The 16586-nt window shown below is 40.9% G+C and overlaps 1 protein-coding gene across 6 annotated transcripts in view; it reads right to left on the bottom strand.

Annotated features, from left to right (window-relative positions):
• TMEM94 (transmembrane protein 94) overlaps nt 1–16586 on the bottom strand; it is a 47555-nt gene that overhangs the window by 6426 nt on the left and 24543 nt on the right. For 5 of the 6 annotated variants that reach the window (XR_007380476.1, XM_048965105.1, XM_048965108.1 and 2 more), the window contains 14 exons: nt 14514–14570; nt 12604–12708; nt 11902–12066; nt 11396–11605; nt 10918–11233; nt 9995–10168; nt 7364–7466; nt 6109–6326; nt 4715–4896; nt 4389–4527; nt 3640–3755; nt 2677–2776; nt 895–1003; nt 154–343 (listed from right to left, as the gene is read on the bottom strand). Coding sequence is in view for 5 of the 6 variants with exons in the window: in XM_048965105.1 (XP_048821062.1) it covers nt 154–343; nt 895–1003; nt 2677–2776; nt 3640–3755; nt 4389–4527; nt 4715–4896; nt 6109–6326; nt 7364–7466; nt 9995–10168; nt 10918–11233; nt 11396–11605; nt 11902–12066; nt 12604–12708; nt 14514–14570 (2184 nt within the window). In the remaining variant the exon portion in view is untranslated. The remainder of the gene's footprint in view (nt 1–153; nt 344–894; nt 1004–2676; nt 2777–3639; nt 3756–4388; nt 4528–4714; nt 4897–6108; nt 6327–7363; nt 7467–9994; nt 10169–10917; nt 11234–11395; nt 11606–11901; nt 12067–12603; nt 12709–14513; nt 14571–16586) is intronic. The other variant, XM_048965107.1, reaches the window with a different exon arrangement.

Genomic DNA, 16586 nt, shown 5'->3' with positions numbered 1-16586 from the left:
CACAAATGATAGGACACCCAAGCACAGCTAATGTTGGCAGCTCACTGGAGGCAACTCAACAAGAATGCTCACACAGGCTCTTGGCTTTGCTCCTCATGAGCTGCAGGCGGGCCAAAGATAGAGAAATCTAGAAAGGGAATATGTCTGGCTCACCTGCTCTATAAGTCTTATAATGCTGGTACTCTCTTCTTGGCGGAAGGACATGGAACAAGGCAGGCTATTGAGCTGTCCTGAGAGCTGCAGTGGGGTGAGCTCATCAGAGGCTGGAGTCATGGTGGTGCTGGTGGCATAGCCAAAGGTCTCCCAGGAGCAGCGGGATGGGTAGAGAGGGTCCAGTGCTATACTGTGTGGACAACACAGGAGCATTAGGAAAATACCTCATCCCAAAGGAGAAACTGTTCTCCACTACAGGCCAGCCTGTAAACTCACGCTGTGCCATGCCACCCCATCTGCCTTACTGGTAATTAAGTCCTTATCTGAGATATGAATTCAGGATCAATCATCCCAAGCTTTCAGTTATTCCCAGAGAAATAATGAATACATTCTGATGTATGGCTCAAGGTCAACAAACTGGTTGATCCAGAGGGGCACTGCCACTATTTTGCACAAAAAGGAAGCTTTTGCATTTCCAGTTGGCGAGCAGTATTTCAGCATATAAGAGTAACAGCTTCCTTTCTAAGATAGAGAAAAATCTGTATCAACAAATCCAAGCAGTCACTTGACTCAAAAATAATGGGATCCCACCCAACACCATTCAAAATGTCCCTTATAGTGACACAATTAGCTAACAATTATAGACAAAGCAATCCTCCTGACAGTCCCCAGGTCAGCTGGGGCCCATGGTTGGGCATTGTATAACCCCAAGGCAAAAGAGGACTCTGGATCCTGTCCTACCTGATATCACTTTGCAGGAAGAGGCAGCTATTCCGCAGGTTGGCAGAGCTTCCCAGACAGCATGTCACCTCCCCGTACTCCTGCATGATCTTAATCATCTCACACATGGCTGCAAGGAGACCAAAAGAGAAAGTGCATTATCTTATTAAGTATGTAGGTTTCACACACCCTTTCTAGTCTGAATACTGAGCAGACAGATCTTTTAAAATGACCCCTCATGTGTAATCAGATTCAAAGTCAAAGGACACAAACAGATAGGTAATTAATTGCAGTTCACGTGCCCTTTTATCTGCCTACTGAAGGAACTGAGCTGTGATTCACAATGCTGTGACACAGAGATCTGTACCTCTAGCATGCCTCTTTCTGGCCAGAGTTCTAGGTATACCCTGGTTGTGTAAAACAAATGACATCAGCATCAGATGGTCTTGCTAGAAAACAGCAGAAACTAAATTTACTTTAATTCAAACCTGAAATACACAATCTCAAATTCTGCATCAACTCACTGCTCTTCCAAGTCTGAAGGAACAAAAAGAATATAACGAAGCACACCATGCTTAGCCTTGCTCAGAGCAAGTCCCTGTAACTCCAATCCCAGCCCTACCTCTAAGCCCTCAATCTTTTTATTAACGTCTTCTTGAGGACTCTAAATCAAAACTGCTTTTTGATCTGACTTTCCTTCTGTAGCACAGTACTCTGTGAATATGAGTTTTCTAAAAGGTCAAGGGAAACAAAACACCCATCTTCTCTGCAGATGCCTATAAAACAACTAATCTAAATGTTTGGTGCACCTGGTTCTGCAGAACAGCAAGAGGTTAGATGAAGTGGGGAAGTGCAGAGAAAGATTAAATACACTGAGCACCTAGGCAGACTGGTCTGTAGCTGATTCTCATTGGCACTCCTTTGAACTGTGCCCAGAAGTACCTGAAAATGTCAAATCATCATGATGCTTGGGATTTATACTGAAAAAAGATTGCCAGGGATTAGTGGCCCGTCTTACCCAGGACCCCATCATTTTGACATCAGCTGTGAAGCTTGGCAAATACTGGCGGGAGCTCGCAGAGAAGCTAGCCCAACTCACGAAGCAGCAAATAGAGGCTTATGAGATATCCCATCAAGGGAAAAGTGGAGCAGTGGCTCTGGAGGTAAAGTTCTGGGTAATGCAATGTGCACCCTCGCTCCTTTCCAGGGACTTTTCTTCTTCCTTGCTGTGTGTAATTTTTTCCTTTTATAGTTACTGCCTCTGTATTTAGTTTGTAATCTCTTCAGGGCAAGAAATTCTCAGGACAGGTATTTGCCAGCTGAGCAGTCAGGCCCTTTAGATAAAACAGTGTTTCTGTGAAAAAAAAAATGTTGTTCTTTTTGGTCTCTGCAGTCAAAAACTGCAAAGCAGCTAGTGGTGCCATGGTAACTGCCAGAGAAAAGTACTTCCGGGAGGTGATTTCTGAGTTACATAAGGAAGCAAAGGTTCCTAGCGCACTGATAACCCTTCATGAAAAGCAGTAGCATTGTGGATGTTTACTTGTGTCTTTTTTTTTTTTTAATTACAAGTGAAGTGACTCTTAGCTCATTTCTGTAACTAAGGAAAGTTGTATTAAGACAAAGGTCTGCCTCCCCTCAGGTAGCAATAGATGGTCATTAATATTAAAATACCCTTTTGGATTTCTGTTCTGTTCTGTGTCATTCACTAATAATTCTGGTCCACACCCAGAAGAGCCAGAGAATGTGCAGGGGGAAAGTAATTACACCTAGTTCTAGGACAGACCCAGGCTCCGTGCCACTTACTCTCTGGGGTGCAGTCTGTGAAGAGGGGCACCAGCAAAGGCACATTGTCAATGTTTTGCAGGTGAGGTCTGACCTGGTGGATCCCCCGTGGAAGTTTGGCCTGAAAAAGACAGAGGAGACTAAGCAGGAGTGTATGTATGAGGGAGGTAGACAACGAAGAACTGCTGAAATTATAATGATGACTCCCAGGATAAATGCAGACAGAAGCTGCCTTTCCAAGGCCACTAGAAGAAGTCTTCCTACTGAAGTTCTACACTGATGTACCAGGCAGTCTGTGCAGTCCTTTAGGGTTTGTACGACCACAAAAAAAAAAAAAAAAACACAACCAAAACAACATCTGTCTCAATAATTTGTAAGGAATTTTTATCTGTGTGTAGAATTTGGTTAGGGAATATGGGCCATCTGCCAGCACATATACCTGCTACTGCAGTTGCAGCCATATTACACAGCAAGGGAATGAATTTTGCTTCCTAAACACAGCCCACTTTTTATAAACTTTTAAAAGATTACTTTTATAAATCTGTATCTATTAGATACTTCTGTAACCTGTGCTGAGCATGTCTCAGTTTCTGGCAGGAAGAATATGTTCCACACCCTGACTGCTGGCCAGCACCAGCTACTACTGCTCATGGATGGAGGTTAGAAGTTTCTTCCGTCTGTGAACAGTGTGGGCATGTTTCCACTCCTTCCCCAGCACATGGCAAGGGAATCCAGACAGACTGAGATGAGCCTCTCAAGACCACTCTGCAGGTCATCATCTCCTCTTTTAAAATCCAAAGAAAATATATGTAAATACATTCAGTAAAAGTGATTAACCAAGAGATTATCATTAACCCCAACCCCTAGTTTCCAAGCCATATGAACTAGTCAACAATTGGCTTGAAAAATGAATTCTCCAATATGCTGTTATGATTATAGTGACCCTGACAATACCACAGAGTGTATAGGAAGAGGGAGCCTCACCCTGTTACAGTCTTCCAAGAAGCTTGGGATGTCGCTGTCTGTTGGCTGAAAGCTGATGAGATCTGAATGCCCTTCCTCTTCCATTAGCAAGAGCCCCTCCACATCATCTCGAGAAACTGGAGCAGAGACAGCACAAACAATAAGCCCAAACCCACCTCTGCCATTCTTGTGCCAACTACATGATATATTCACACAGCATTGCAGAAGCAAGGAAATGTGAAGCCTTATTTTCTAGGTTAACACTTAGATCCCCCTCAATCATCTAAGATGCAGTTTTTTTAGATGACTAATGTGTGCAGAAGTAGATATACGAGCCTAGTCTCTGCTCTTTTGATACATGAAAGTTTATCTGTTCTGTTCTTTCTTTTAGAAGAAGAGGAGTGTGATGGAAGCCTGCTTAAAGTAAGAGAAGACTAATTAACAGGTAAAAGACTGATTTCCAGTGGCTTAACCACCATTTTAGCAAGAACCAAAATCACTGATGAGCATTTGTAAAAGCATGGCAATTTGTGCACAGAAGGATGCTTGTTTCCAACAGCTAGAGCACTGCCTGGGTAGGAATGTATAAGTGTATATATAAATGTAAGGCTCTCTCACTCACACATGCACACACCTCAGGCCCATCTTGTTTTGAGCTCAAAGATCTAAAGGATCAGATATCTGGTGAGGAAACAGAATCCTATGGATGGGTTTAAGGGAACCATTCTGGAAATGTGGCATTCAAAGCGGATTAGGTGGAGTTCTCTCACCCTGATGTAGGTCATCATGCAGAGAGCCAGCATGGCTGGGACTGGAAGGAGGGATCTCAGATCCAGGCACATCTCCATTGGGTGTTAAAGATATGTGACAATTCCAGCCAGTTTCAAGACCCATCTTCTCAGCAAACACCTAGAGGAGAGCAGGCAGAAGAGTTTAGTGTAGCTATCCACACGAAGAGTACTGCAGACCAATGCCATATTGGAGCGTAAGTACCTTCTGGACCCCGTAGGGAAGTGAATCAAGTTAACCTTGGAGCTAAACCCTCCAGTTCGACAGCTAGGACATACAAGTTCAGGGGTCAGCAAAGACAGCTTACCTTGCTTTTGAGCTCATCTTCCAAGGAGAAGTAGACAAAACGAATGCAGGCATTGACCAATCCATCAATAAGGCGGACAATGTCAAGACGGGCCTGATACTGAGATGAGACCATTCCCATGAAGATCTGTCCACTCAGAGCCTGGATACAGTCTTCCTTCTCCATCACTTCCCCAATCCCTTCTTCAAGCATGCAAACAGCGTGCAATCACATTGAGACACAGAGACCAGATGCGCGTCAGATAACAATACACAAGGTGGGAGAGGCCATTAGGGTAATATGCAGGGACATGGTATCCAGACACAGAAACATGCAACACACACACACACAGGAAAGTTAAGAGGCATCCATTTGTTCCAGCACACCCAACCACAGAAGCAGTTTCAGAACATCCCCACACGTGAGAATAAGAGTATGAAACAGCATGTAAAGAAAAAAGACAAAACAGAAAACAAGGATCAGTCATGAGAAATTGGCGCAGAAAGGTAGAAGATATGTGCTGCATAACGTTTGCATATGCATTTAAAATACATCATACTGTGTTTATAAGTATGGTAAGTCTGGCTGAGGCAAAGAGGCTTCAGAGTACAAGAGGCTGATGTAGAGGAACTGGGTCATGTTCCCCTGAGAGACATTGCAGATGCTTCCAAAGAGCCTGCAAAGGCTCTTTGAGAGTGTTCCTTCACCATCACCACCTGTGTAAATGGGAGCTGGATACAGCATGAGGAACAAAATAACAAAACACTTCATACAGTCACAAAGTTTGCCACAGGTGAGACTAAAAAGTGTTTTGAAAACACGCAGTCACTACTGCTTCACAGATGTTGAAAACCCTATTACTCACATTTTACAGTATGGGAGACCAAGGCAGAAACAGATTAAGGTTAGTCTTACAAAAGAATTTCCTGTATCGCCTTATGTAACGGTATGTGCTTATTTCTCAGTTGCTGTTCTGGAGGATAGGTACAATTCTACATCTACTGGGAACCTTATCCTTCAGCACATCAGCAAAATCCATCACAGGAGAGTAGTCATATACACCTTCAAACATTTAGTTGCTTTGAAAAGACAAGTGACTTCCGTAAAGTCAGTCAGACAGCATACTAAGCATCAAAATACCCAGGAGTCTTGACTCACAATTGCCTGCATAAAGAAACAGACTTCCCAAGGCAAAAAAAAAAAAAAAAAAAAAAAACTGTGCAAGCTTCGATAGCCAAACTAGAATCATACTAAGCAGCTTTTGCATCATTACTTCTTCTGGAAATGCATCTACTTCAGACACTTGTATTGCTTAATTAGTGCAACAATGTTCTTACAGCTCTAGACCAATCCAAAAGAAAGCACCTGGCTAGTAGAATAACTTCTTACAGACAGAACAGGAAACACATACACACCATCTGAGCTCCAGCTATTCCTCCGACTACTCTGTTTGATGGGGGTTGTCCCAGGCAGATCACAGCATGTGAAGATAGCACTCTGTCCAGGGACCTGCACCAGTTCTATGCACTTGCCATTGAGCTGGGAGGACAAGGCACAATGCATTGGCTTGTATGCAAAAGCTGAACAGTACCCTGAGAGGCAGGCTCGCTGGTAGAAATCTAACACCTTCTTCCTGTATGGAAGAGACAAAAAACAGATTTAGCAGAAATGTGCTGCATTTCTGACAACGTACAAATAGTTTGATACAAAAATCACCAACTGGGTAGCTGGAAAAACACGTTCTGTGAGGAACAGAGCTGTGTTCCAACAGAGGCAGTGGTGAGCATTGCTGCATGTTGATTAAACAAATTGATGAATATGAACACAGCACTCTGTGAACACACTTAATGATATGCCTTATGTGACTGACAGATGACTTTAATTAGATTTCTACTGTCATACATTAATCAGAGTTTATTTATATAAGATAAACATGAAGCAACTCACAACTCTGACAGTAATATTTACAGCAGATAGTTACAGTAACAGACTTTTTTGATATTCCCTTTCATAGTGTGGGTCCCAGAAGCTGTATTTCAAGTCTACATTTAGACAATATTTAGTCACTAGAATAGTTTAAAGTTCCTTCCCTATGCTGAACTCATAAAGGCAACAAATTCAAATGTACATGGTATTTTTCCATTGGTTGCTGTTCAATAAAACTAAACATTGCTAGTCTGTCTGTTCTGCTAGAAGGAACAGAAAATTGTCTTACGGATAAAATGCAAGAGACATTGCCAGATACTGAACAGATACAAAACTAATAGGGTGTGATGCATTATGATGGACTGGTTTGAATGTGTCAACAGTAGGTTGAATTGATCACTTTCCTGTAATACATAAGCCATTTATTGAACAACAACAACAATTCTTTGCCACCATCACATGATCAGATTAGAATTCACCATTCTGCTACATGGTACAGTCACAGTCCACTTCTAAGAGGACACTATGTCAACAGATAGAGTACAAAATGGTTTAGTCATACATTGTTATTTCTTGACATCTCATCTTTTATACTGCTATAATTATAACAGTTAATTATAAGCAGAGACAACTTATGTTCATAACCTACTTCAAGCTTATATTAAATAGCTTTTAATACAGTGACCAGGTTCCTGCTGCAATTTAACTGCAGTCCCTAAATACATCAAATGACAAGATGCTCACCTGTCAGAGCCAGAGAGGGGGTAAATATCAGTACCATCCCAGAAGTCTGTGCAGGCTTCAAGGATGATGTCGGCTGTCCCATGTGAAAACATCTGCTCAGTACCTGAAATACAGGTAAACAATGAGTCAGCAACACACATACAGGATCCCAGGCAAGAGATCATACTAACTGCTCCTTTGTTAAAATAGTGGTTCTTTGATCCACTGGTTCATGCTTTCCTCCATAAAGTCCTCAGTTCCCATTTAAGAAATTATTCAAGTTTGAATAATGTATTCAGCTGCTACTTGTCCAACTGCAAGTTCAAACAAGGCTGTGATAAAACATGAGGCAGATGATCGGTTTCTATTCTATTCTATTAACAATCCCACTCCTACAGAAGCTGGGAAAAAAATCTTGCTCCTGCATGCAATGGAACAGAAGAAAAGATATTCTTGTGTGCATCTTCTCATGAGAATATAAGCATTGATGAAATGCTCATGCTAGCTAATGAAATCAAGAGCCAAGAAAATACACTTGCACAAATCCGGCAGGGACCTTCAGGAACACCGGGGAATTTTCCAAAACATAGCAGCTCTCTGCTTTCTGCTACAGAGAGTCATTGTGCACCAAGTTTATCAGCGTAACAATCCTCCAAGATGAATAGGAACTGTGCATGAAAGAAGGAGCCTGTTTCAGGGACATAAAGGAGTACTTGTATGGCATTAATTTTATTGCATAAACACTTAATCCTTCCCACCTAGGTCCTATGGTCGGATAGTCCTTGCTGGGAAAAAGAGAACAAGACTTTCATAGAATGTCTATGCCCCAGACAGAGAGCAAGAACGTGCACATGACACATGTGCACACACCTACATTTGTATCTGACAGCAACTGCAATCTTTTCCCATATGATTTCCATTCAGTGTCAACAGCATGCCACACAACAGTTCCTCTAAGGGACAGATGACAGTGACATCATGTCCTATAAACTGGAGGGCACTCAGTCAGCTGTCCAATGTTAGCTCAGCCTCTTTCTTCTCTAAGTCACGAACATGAAGGACAGAATTTCTCTGGCACAAAGGAGAGAAAAGATGAAGAGGACATGGAAGACAGCTACCCATTCATGAATGCTGGCACTCAGAGAGAACTAGGCCTCTAGAGCTGAGCCAATGAGAGCAAAAAGAAGCTAAGAATGCAGCTACAGCAAGGGAAATTGGGCAGTATTGTGCCACTTTACTTTGCTGAGAATTCAGGTGAGCCCCTCATTTCCATGTGGTTACTAACGATTTGGGAAGAATGCTGCCAAAGGGAAGGCACGTATTTCAATGGAATACTAAGGGAAATACAGATAAATTACCTTCTGTTTCTGCTACAGTTGTCAATTTATGTACATCCCTTACGTATGTGGGAGTGGGTGGATTCAAAGATTTATTCACAAATAGTGAATCAGAAGAGGTTAGTTACAGTATTCTGGTCTGACTCAGTGAAAACACAATTATTTGATTTCATGCAATAATATCTGCATAATCCATTATTTGTTTGCACACATTTTAGAATGTTTCAAGGACCAAAACTATCACATGAGAAGTGCCCCAATGGTTAAATAACCTTGCTCGCAAAACTCCCCTTCAAACTTACTCTAGACAGCATAATCCAGGTCACACATGTATTCGTCTGAGCTCCAGCCTATGAACTAAACCGTTTAAAATTGAGGATAAGGAGTTGAAATGAGGCAACACTGAAGGTTTTCATCTACACTAAGTATCAGCAAAATTCTTGCTCACAAAGGCAAGATAGCAGCTATTGGGACAAACAAAAAAGCTCTTACATAAATTAAGATACAAGTTTAAGAAGAAACAAGTAAGAGAAGCCCCATTTACTTGATAAATCTTGGGCCAATACAGTAGCTGTATTTCAGATTCAATATTGAACAAACTCCAACTCCAGAAAGCTGAGTTCAGTCAATTAAAGGTATTATTAAGAGACTAAGACCTCTGCTGGGCAAACTGTTAAATCTTGCTAAGGTGCTTTTAGAACCTCACTGCATCCATCCGCACATCCCTTCCATCCTAGCCCCTTCCTATTGGAATAGGGAGCAGTAGGAGTGGAGAAACCAGCATGGCCTCAGGGGCTGCATTCATGATCATCATGGGTTTGCCTAAGATTTCTGTGATTTCTTATTAGAATGTAATATAGAAATAGAATATATAATACACTACTACACTGTACAACTCACTAATAATTATTTACGATTTGTGTTATGAGAAGGATAAGCATCACTAGCTAATACCCTGAGAAATATTCAAACCTGTGCAGTATCAGTTTCACCAACCAAATGAAGACTATTCAAAACCCACCTTGTTCTACACTGCTATTTGGCCCCAGAAAACAGACTTGTCAAATACTAAGACAATTTTAAAAAAAATGTTTCATGATCCTTGAATAATCCAGGGTTGAGAAGAATTCCCCCTTTCGGTATTCCGTAGCACTGATCATTTAGGTTTGTTGAACTTATCTGTACTGATCATAGGCAGAGCAAGGCTATCACCAGTCAGTTGGAGTCTCCAAGCTGTTCCTGAATATTTTCTAGGTTCTCTGGGAAAAAGATGCTCCTGACCTACGTGGACACACAAAGAAAGAGGCAGCCTTACTGGTTGTGGTGTCCTTCACAAACAGGTTAATCATGTGAGTCAAGGGTGGTCTTCTCTTGGTGATTGATGAAAGCTTCCCCAGCATTGTCTCCTTAACCATCTCATCGCTTGGCAAGCGGTACAAGGCCAAATAATTCTCCTGCTTGAAAAGATCTTTGGCACCTGGTGTGAAACCTGAAACATGAATATGAGGAAAAAATTAGACAGTAACCAAAGGAATATTCTTTTGCTATCTCCTGCTTCTGTGCCATCTATCTTGCCTGCTCTCATTTTGACTTTCCCCAGCAATAGGTAGGTTAATTAGTGCTCACAGAGCATCTACGCCAAGATGTTCCAAGATTATGATGAATAATATTCAGAAGGACTAGATTTTACTAGTAATTACAGCTTTCATGATTCTGATTCATTGAAGAAAGGAGCTGTGAAGAACAAGCACAGAATTGAGTTCAAAAGCTTTCAGATTATAGTTCTAGCGCTGCATCTTACCTCCTGTGTGCTTCAGTTTTCCCATCTATAATATTAACAGAGGTACACAACATCATTTATACCCAATCTCATGGTAAAGCACTGTGGTAAAGACAGAGCATCTATCTTTCCATTAGCAGCTCTTTTTGTCCCTGAACAAAAACTGCAGATTCGAGCCAGGAGAATACCAAACCTAGACTTGGTATTAGACTTGGTATTAGACCTCGGGCTTGCTGGAAATATCCTTGATGACATTTTTTCCTTTGCTAATGTCTACAGTATCTGAACTTTCCAAAGCACCATCTTTAATAGATTACTTCGGCAACCTGACAATGACAGTCAGCTCTGTAATTCTACCTTCTCAGAAACCAGGTCTGAGAAAGTATTTTGCATATCCTTTCTAAGGATTAAGTGGCAGCACTAATTTCTCTGCATCCACACATTCAAGTTCTTCTTACCTATTAGCCTGGCAAGCTCACAGAGGCCCCAAGGCACGTGGACAGGCAGCACAGCATTGTGAGTTTCCTGGAGAGCTATGTTGCAGAGATGGTCGGAGAAGCGGCACAGGCGTTCTGTCACAGTGGCATTGCAAAGATTGAGCAGCACATTCAGACCCAGAGGCTTGAGGGAATTCAGGTGTATTTGCCAGTTGGAGTCATCAAACTGGATGCAAGAGGGGTTCTGTTGGTCTTGGGACAGGCTAAGCATCTCAAGGTGGTAGTCACACACAAAATCTTCAGCCTCACAAGCCAGCACCTCAGTGTCACCAGCAACCTAATGCAACAGATAGGAAAATTCTAGTTAGCTTCAATGATTACAGCTTGAGCCCAGAATCCCTCAGGGAACTCTCAAATTCCCCAAACAGAAGACTCTACAGGGTTGTCTATCTTGTAGATCCACAGAAGACTAATTGTGTGCCCCTTCTATATGTCTTACCTGACTATGTTCTTCTTCTCCACCCTCTGTGTCCTTGCTAAAACTCACATTGGACCCAGAGGGATGCTTGCTTCTGCTGTTTGGCTTTCGGTGGGCATGGGCATCAGGAGCCTTTGGAGGGTCGCTAGACCAGTTGTTCCTCTCTTGTTCATTAGTCACATGGACTGTGTCTGCCAAAGGGCCAGAGAGCAAAGCATCTCTTTCATGGGGCTGCAAAATACCAACAAAATGAACAGTGGTGATTCAGCACTTGAACATGAACAACTTTTGATTAATATGCAAAATGTGCTGAAGTGGTGACAGAGAGAAAGGGAAGGAAAAACACTGTTTTATGACTCCTATAGAAGAGGACCTCATCCTCATAGATTCTTAATCTTATAAGCAAAGAATTACGGTCACAAGACTTCTGCATAAGCAAAGAGACCCTTCTGTAATACCAAACTGTGTATGTCAGTCATAGTATGCTTACAGCTAACATGCTACGTTATGGATTACATATCCCTCACCTCATCATCCATCTCAGGGTGGCAGAAGGACCGTGTAGAGAGCTCATCAGTCAGATCTTCATGGCTATCATGACGTGGTTCCACCTTCCCACTGAAGAACAGAACAGTCTCTGGGCTAGGATTTGGCCAGGAGAGAATCCCCTGCTTGTCTACACAGCAGAGCACCTAGAACATCCCACAACACCCCCAAGAACGCAAAATTTCAGTGAAAACACATCTAAGCATTCACACATAGTTGCAAATATCATCAAGTTGAATAAACACGTAGGAGGCCAGATAAGTCCCTCCTTCATCAACCTTCTATCTTAAGAATCTCCAGCATCTGATATTTCCCCATTCTACCTGGACTGATTGGTTGTTTAATACCAATTTGATCTTGGGATTGCAAAATCAGGCATGAAGCCCATGATAAGGAACCAACTAATGAACCTGTTTCAAGAGTTGGCAGAAGATTGTAGAACATACAGATATCATTCATATTAGATAGCACAGAGTATCTCTCACTATTGTTTTAGCCTGTCAATATGCTTAGACACGACAGCTTTAAGATCTTCTGCAAGATACCTGAGGGGTATCTATTCCCATCACAGTAAACTGACTACTAATAGTCTGTGCTCAGGCAAGGACTACACGATCGATGCAAATGAAGCATCTACTGAAGGCCTCTCCTAACAGCCCTCCTAACAGCCCAACAGTACTCACAGTGACAGATCCCAGACTATGGAGCAAGCTGGAGGTGAAGCTCAGTGTTGGAGATTTGCCTTTTAAAACACATAAGAAGTGGCTCCAGATACAGCGTATCATTTCCTGCCAAGGGAAGCACAGAACATCATCTAATTAAAGACTCATTCAGAGAAGACAAGGGGAGAAAAGGAAAAATTATGACATTACCTGCTTTCTGGTTCAACACAGTAACACACTACAAGATAAACATCAGTCTTCGTGCGAACCTGTTAACTGAAATATGCTGTTGTTCTCAAGGGAAGGCATTCCTTTCTCACAAAGGATACCAACAGAAATTTTGATTGCTGAATTGAGAATTCACTGAAACTACCTTTGCTTATCCAAAAACATAGGAAGAAATTCTAAAGGGATTTCTTTGGACTAATTTAGCTGGTACCTCTTGGTTTTTTTTCCCTCTCATCCCCTTGGAGTAAGGAATGTGAGGCCCTGCCTTACGCTTTAAGATAATCACACTGCAAACTGGGTAAAGTCACTGGGGAAGTGACAAAGTTGGAAATGAAGTTGAGGTGGGCTGACTACTGACTGCATCATTATAAATGAAGCATATCAACGCAGTAATAAACGGAAGGATGGAGATAATTTGCAAAATTCAAATGTCATGGTGGCACTTGGCACCCTGTATCTTTCACATAAAAACATTTCAGAGAGGGCCTGGATGGTAGGAATCAATTTGAACACTAGACTTTTCTCTGTGTATACCCAAAGCCAGCAAACCAGGTTTGCCTTACAACTTTTTTTTTTTTTTTTTTTTTTTTTTGCTTTTTAGCTGTTGCTATGGAATGCTGTCACTGCAGAACATTTCCTTCAGCAATCCTTAGATCCAGTTCCTTAGATCCTAAGGGTAAGTACAGTCATGAAGCTGAATGCAAGAGCAAACACGAGGGGAAAAAAAAAACAAAACGAAACACTCATTTAAACCAGTTTCTTGCAGGCAAAGTTTTTACATGGGTACAAAAGAAAAGAAGTAGGTCTTTTACAATGGTAAGGTGAGCTCAAATCAACCCCGTTTCAATACCTGAAAAATAGCTCAGCTAAAATGATGAACTGGCAGAGAAGGACAACAAAATATTCAACAAAGAAAGCATGTGTCTCAATGTGCACTCCTCTATGCGGCTAGGAGCGAGGGGACATAAATTGATTCTTACGATATGCAGGACTTTTAATTGCTTTTGGAGTTCATCTGCTTCCTTATGGAAATGGGAATCTGAATGCTAGAATAGTGAAGTGTCTTTCCTCCACCTACCTGTTTAATCTGGGTGATGCAATTTACAGAGTAACCAGATGCAGTTCCTCCCCCAGAAAACATCTCTTTCAAATGTTTATTTGCCCCAGATTTTGAAGGATTAGTAATGTGCTTAAGCTCATTAGCAAGCCTCTGAAACAAGATCAGACTTCTTGCATGAACATCCTACGCTCCCCTTTTCACATTTGGTCTTGACGCTGACCCCTGTTCTCACTGTTCTTTAGTTGTGGCTTGGAGAACTAAGTGTTTCTGGTATAAGTAAAATACTTCTTCTTTCTGACACACACCATAAAAAGTTATTTTACTCCTGGAATAGATCTTTAAAGAGGCACTTTCTCCAGTACAGAAAAAGTTGATTTCAAATCATCTGCAATATTCAGAAAAGCACAGCTGTACTCAGTATGAAAGGTGCCTCAATTTGTGGTCAGTAGAGCAGTGTCTACATGGGCAGGTGTAGGGGAAAGACAAGCAACCTGCATGCACAGCAATTTAAAGCAGCAAAAGTGTGAGAACAGACAACAGGCACAAGCAAAAACGGCTCTGGGAACAAGCAGGGGATCAGAAAGGAAAGGAAAGGATATTGTGAAGATGAAAGATGTAAGTAAACAATTCATAATAAGAGTACCTGAGAAGATACCATCTCTGTGTAGCTGCTGAGAGTGTCCTCTGAAAACTTAGCAAGCTGCAGCAAGAGAAGAGACCAGTTACTATAATTATGCTCAGAAACGTGTCCTGAAGAAGATGCATCCCTAAGTACTATGCCTTTAGAGAGAAGAAAGCAAAAGTCCTGCCCTATGAGGACTCCTGTACCAAGACAGATCAATAATTCTCCAAAGCAATTATGTTTTTAATGGACTACGGCAGCGGCATTATCTACTTGTGAAGCACAAAGTGCTTGGCGCTGGTAAATCACAGAAGACACAGTTGTTATTTTCTCTGTAGACTTTTGGATAACAGCAATTAGACCCAGCAGAACATCTTCCTGGATGGTCACTGTAAGACAAAGTCAGTACTGACTGACTTTTTCTTAACTGCACAGATCGGTTAAAAGAAAGGAACTAGATGAGAGTGACTGCAAAAGCAGGTACTTGCTGACGGAATGAGATGATGTGAATAGGTTTTAGATAGGAAACAAAAAGAAATTATTTTTTGTAGAGCGCTACCATGAGGCTCTTGGAATTCCACTGCAAATTTTACTAACTGAAAAATTGTGCATCCAGCTTAAAGGAATTAAACAGAAGATGTAATTTTGAAAAAAAAAGTTTAAATTGAAGTAGATTGATAAGCATAAATGAACATGGCAATTAAATTTGTATATATTAAAAAAAAAAAACAATAACCCAAATAATAATGCATGTATCTGTCACTTAAGAAGAAATCAGCTTTAAACATCTGCAAAAAGCCAACACAGATCAGTTAGAAATAATTTAAATTGAAAATTATGAAGGATAACTAGGAACAGTTAGCAATATTTTATTTAAATTTAACAAGCAACAATCCCACAGTAAAAATAATAATGTCTGGTTTTGAGAAGGAGTGAAAACAGAAATTAAAAAAAAACCTAAGAACAAGTTCACTAATCCATCGTTTGATGAAAACAGTGGAATTGCAGATGACATTGCAAGCAAACCAGGTATGTTAAATACCATTACTCATTATTCAGTGATATGTTCAGATCGTATGATGACTATGAAGTATTTTCCATTTTAACACCAGCAACTGAAACTAAATTTGTTTTTAAAATAGACAAATTTGTGACCGCTACTGCTGACTTTTTACCTTTTCTAGGTTTGAAGCACGGATTTAAGACCTAATGCAGTGGATGAAAGCTAATGTGGTGACAATGCCTAATGAGGATAAGGAGAACACATCAAGTTACCACAAGAGCCCAGACTGACTGTGATTTCAAACAGCATAATGGAGCAACGGATATAAAACACATATTAAAAGAATGGAAGTAGAATAATACAATCAGCACCAAACAACACAAGTATATGATATTTTTGGATAGAATAACAAACTGGACTGATAAAAGTAATGCTGTTGATGTAGTACACTTGGAACTTTGACTTGATGAAAAAGGCTTTATTAGTTTTCAAACAAAAGGTAGAGTAATTCCAGAGTAAGAAGGCCCATATCTAAATAGATCAGAAATTCATCTTTCTGATAACCAAACAATCGTTCGCAGTAGGATGTGTTACTATCTCAAGCAGGGACAAATTCTAGGTGTTCTGTTAACACCCTGAAATAAAACACAAGGTCATTACTGACAGAGATTGTACACTATACAAAGACTGGGGAAGGGTCAGATATTAAAGAGATCAAATTGTTTCTACAAAACAGTATGGACTGCTCAGAAAATGAGCAAAAATATGCACAGCAACACTTCAAAAATAAGTCTGCATTCCTAGCAGAAAATATGAAATTTGGGCTTAAAAAAAGAGACTGCAGCTTAGAAAGCAGTAACTCTGCAAATTATTTGTTGAAAAACAGCTGGCCATTTAAGGCAACGGCTAAAAAATCTACTGTGATCTTTTGTTGTACTAACAAGGGAACATAAAGCTCAAATTATTCTCAAGTTTAGCTCAAGCACAAACTGTTACTGGAATATTTATGGGTTGTGGAGATTCATAATTCTACAGTGATCCTGAAGCACTGGAGAAAGCTAAGAGGAAAGCCAAAACAAATATTAGAGAAT

This window comes from Lagopus muta, chromosome 18, assembly GCF_023343835.1.
Source record: "Lagopus muta isolate bLagMut1 chromosome 18, bLagMut1 primary, whole genome shotgun sequence".
Classification (NCBI taxonomy): Eukaryota; Metazoa; Chordata; class Aves; order Galliformes; family Phasianidae; genus Lagopus; species Lagopus muta.
This window is presented reverse-complemented; position numbering and strand designations above follow the sequence as displayed.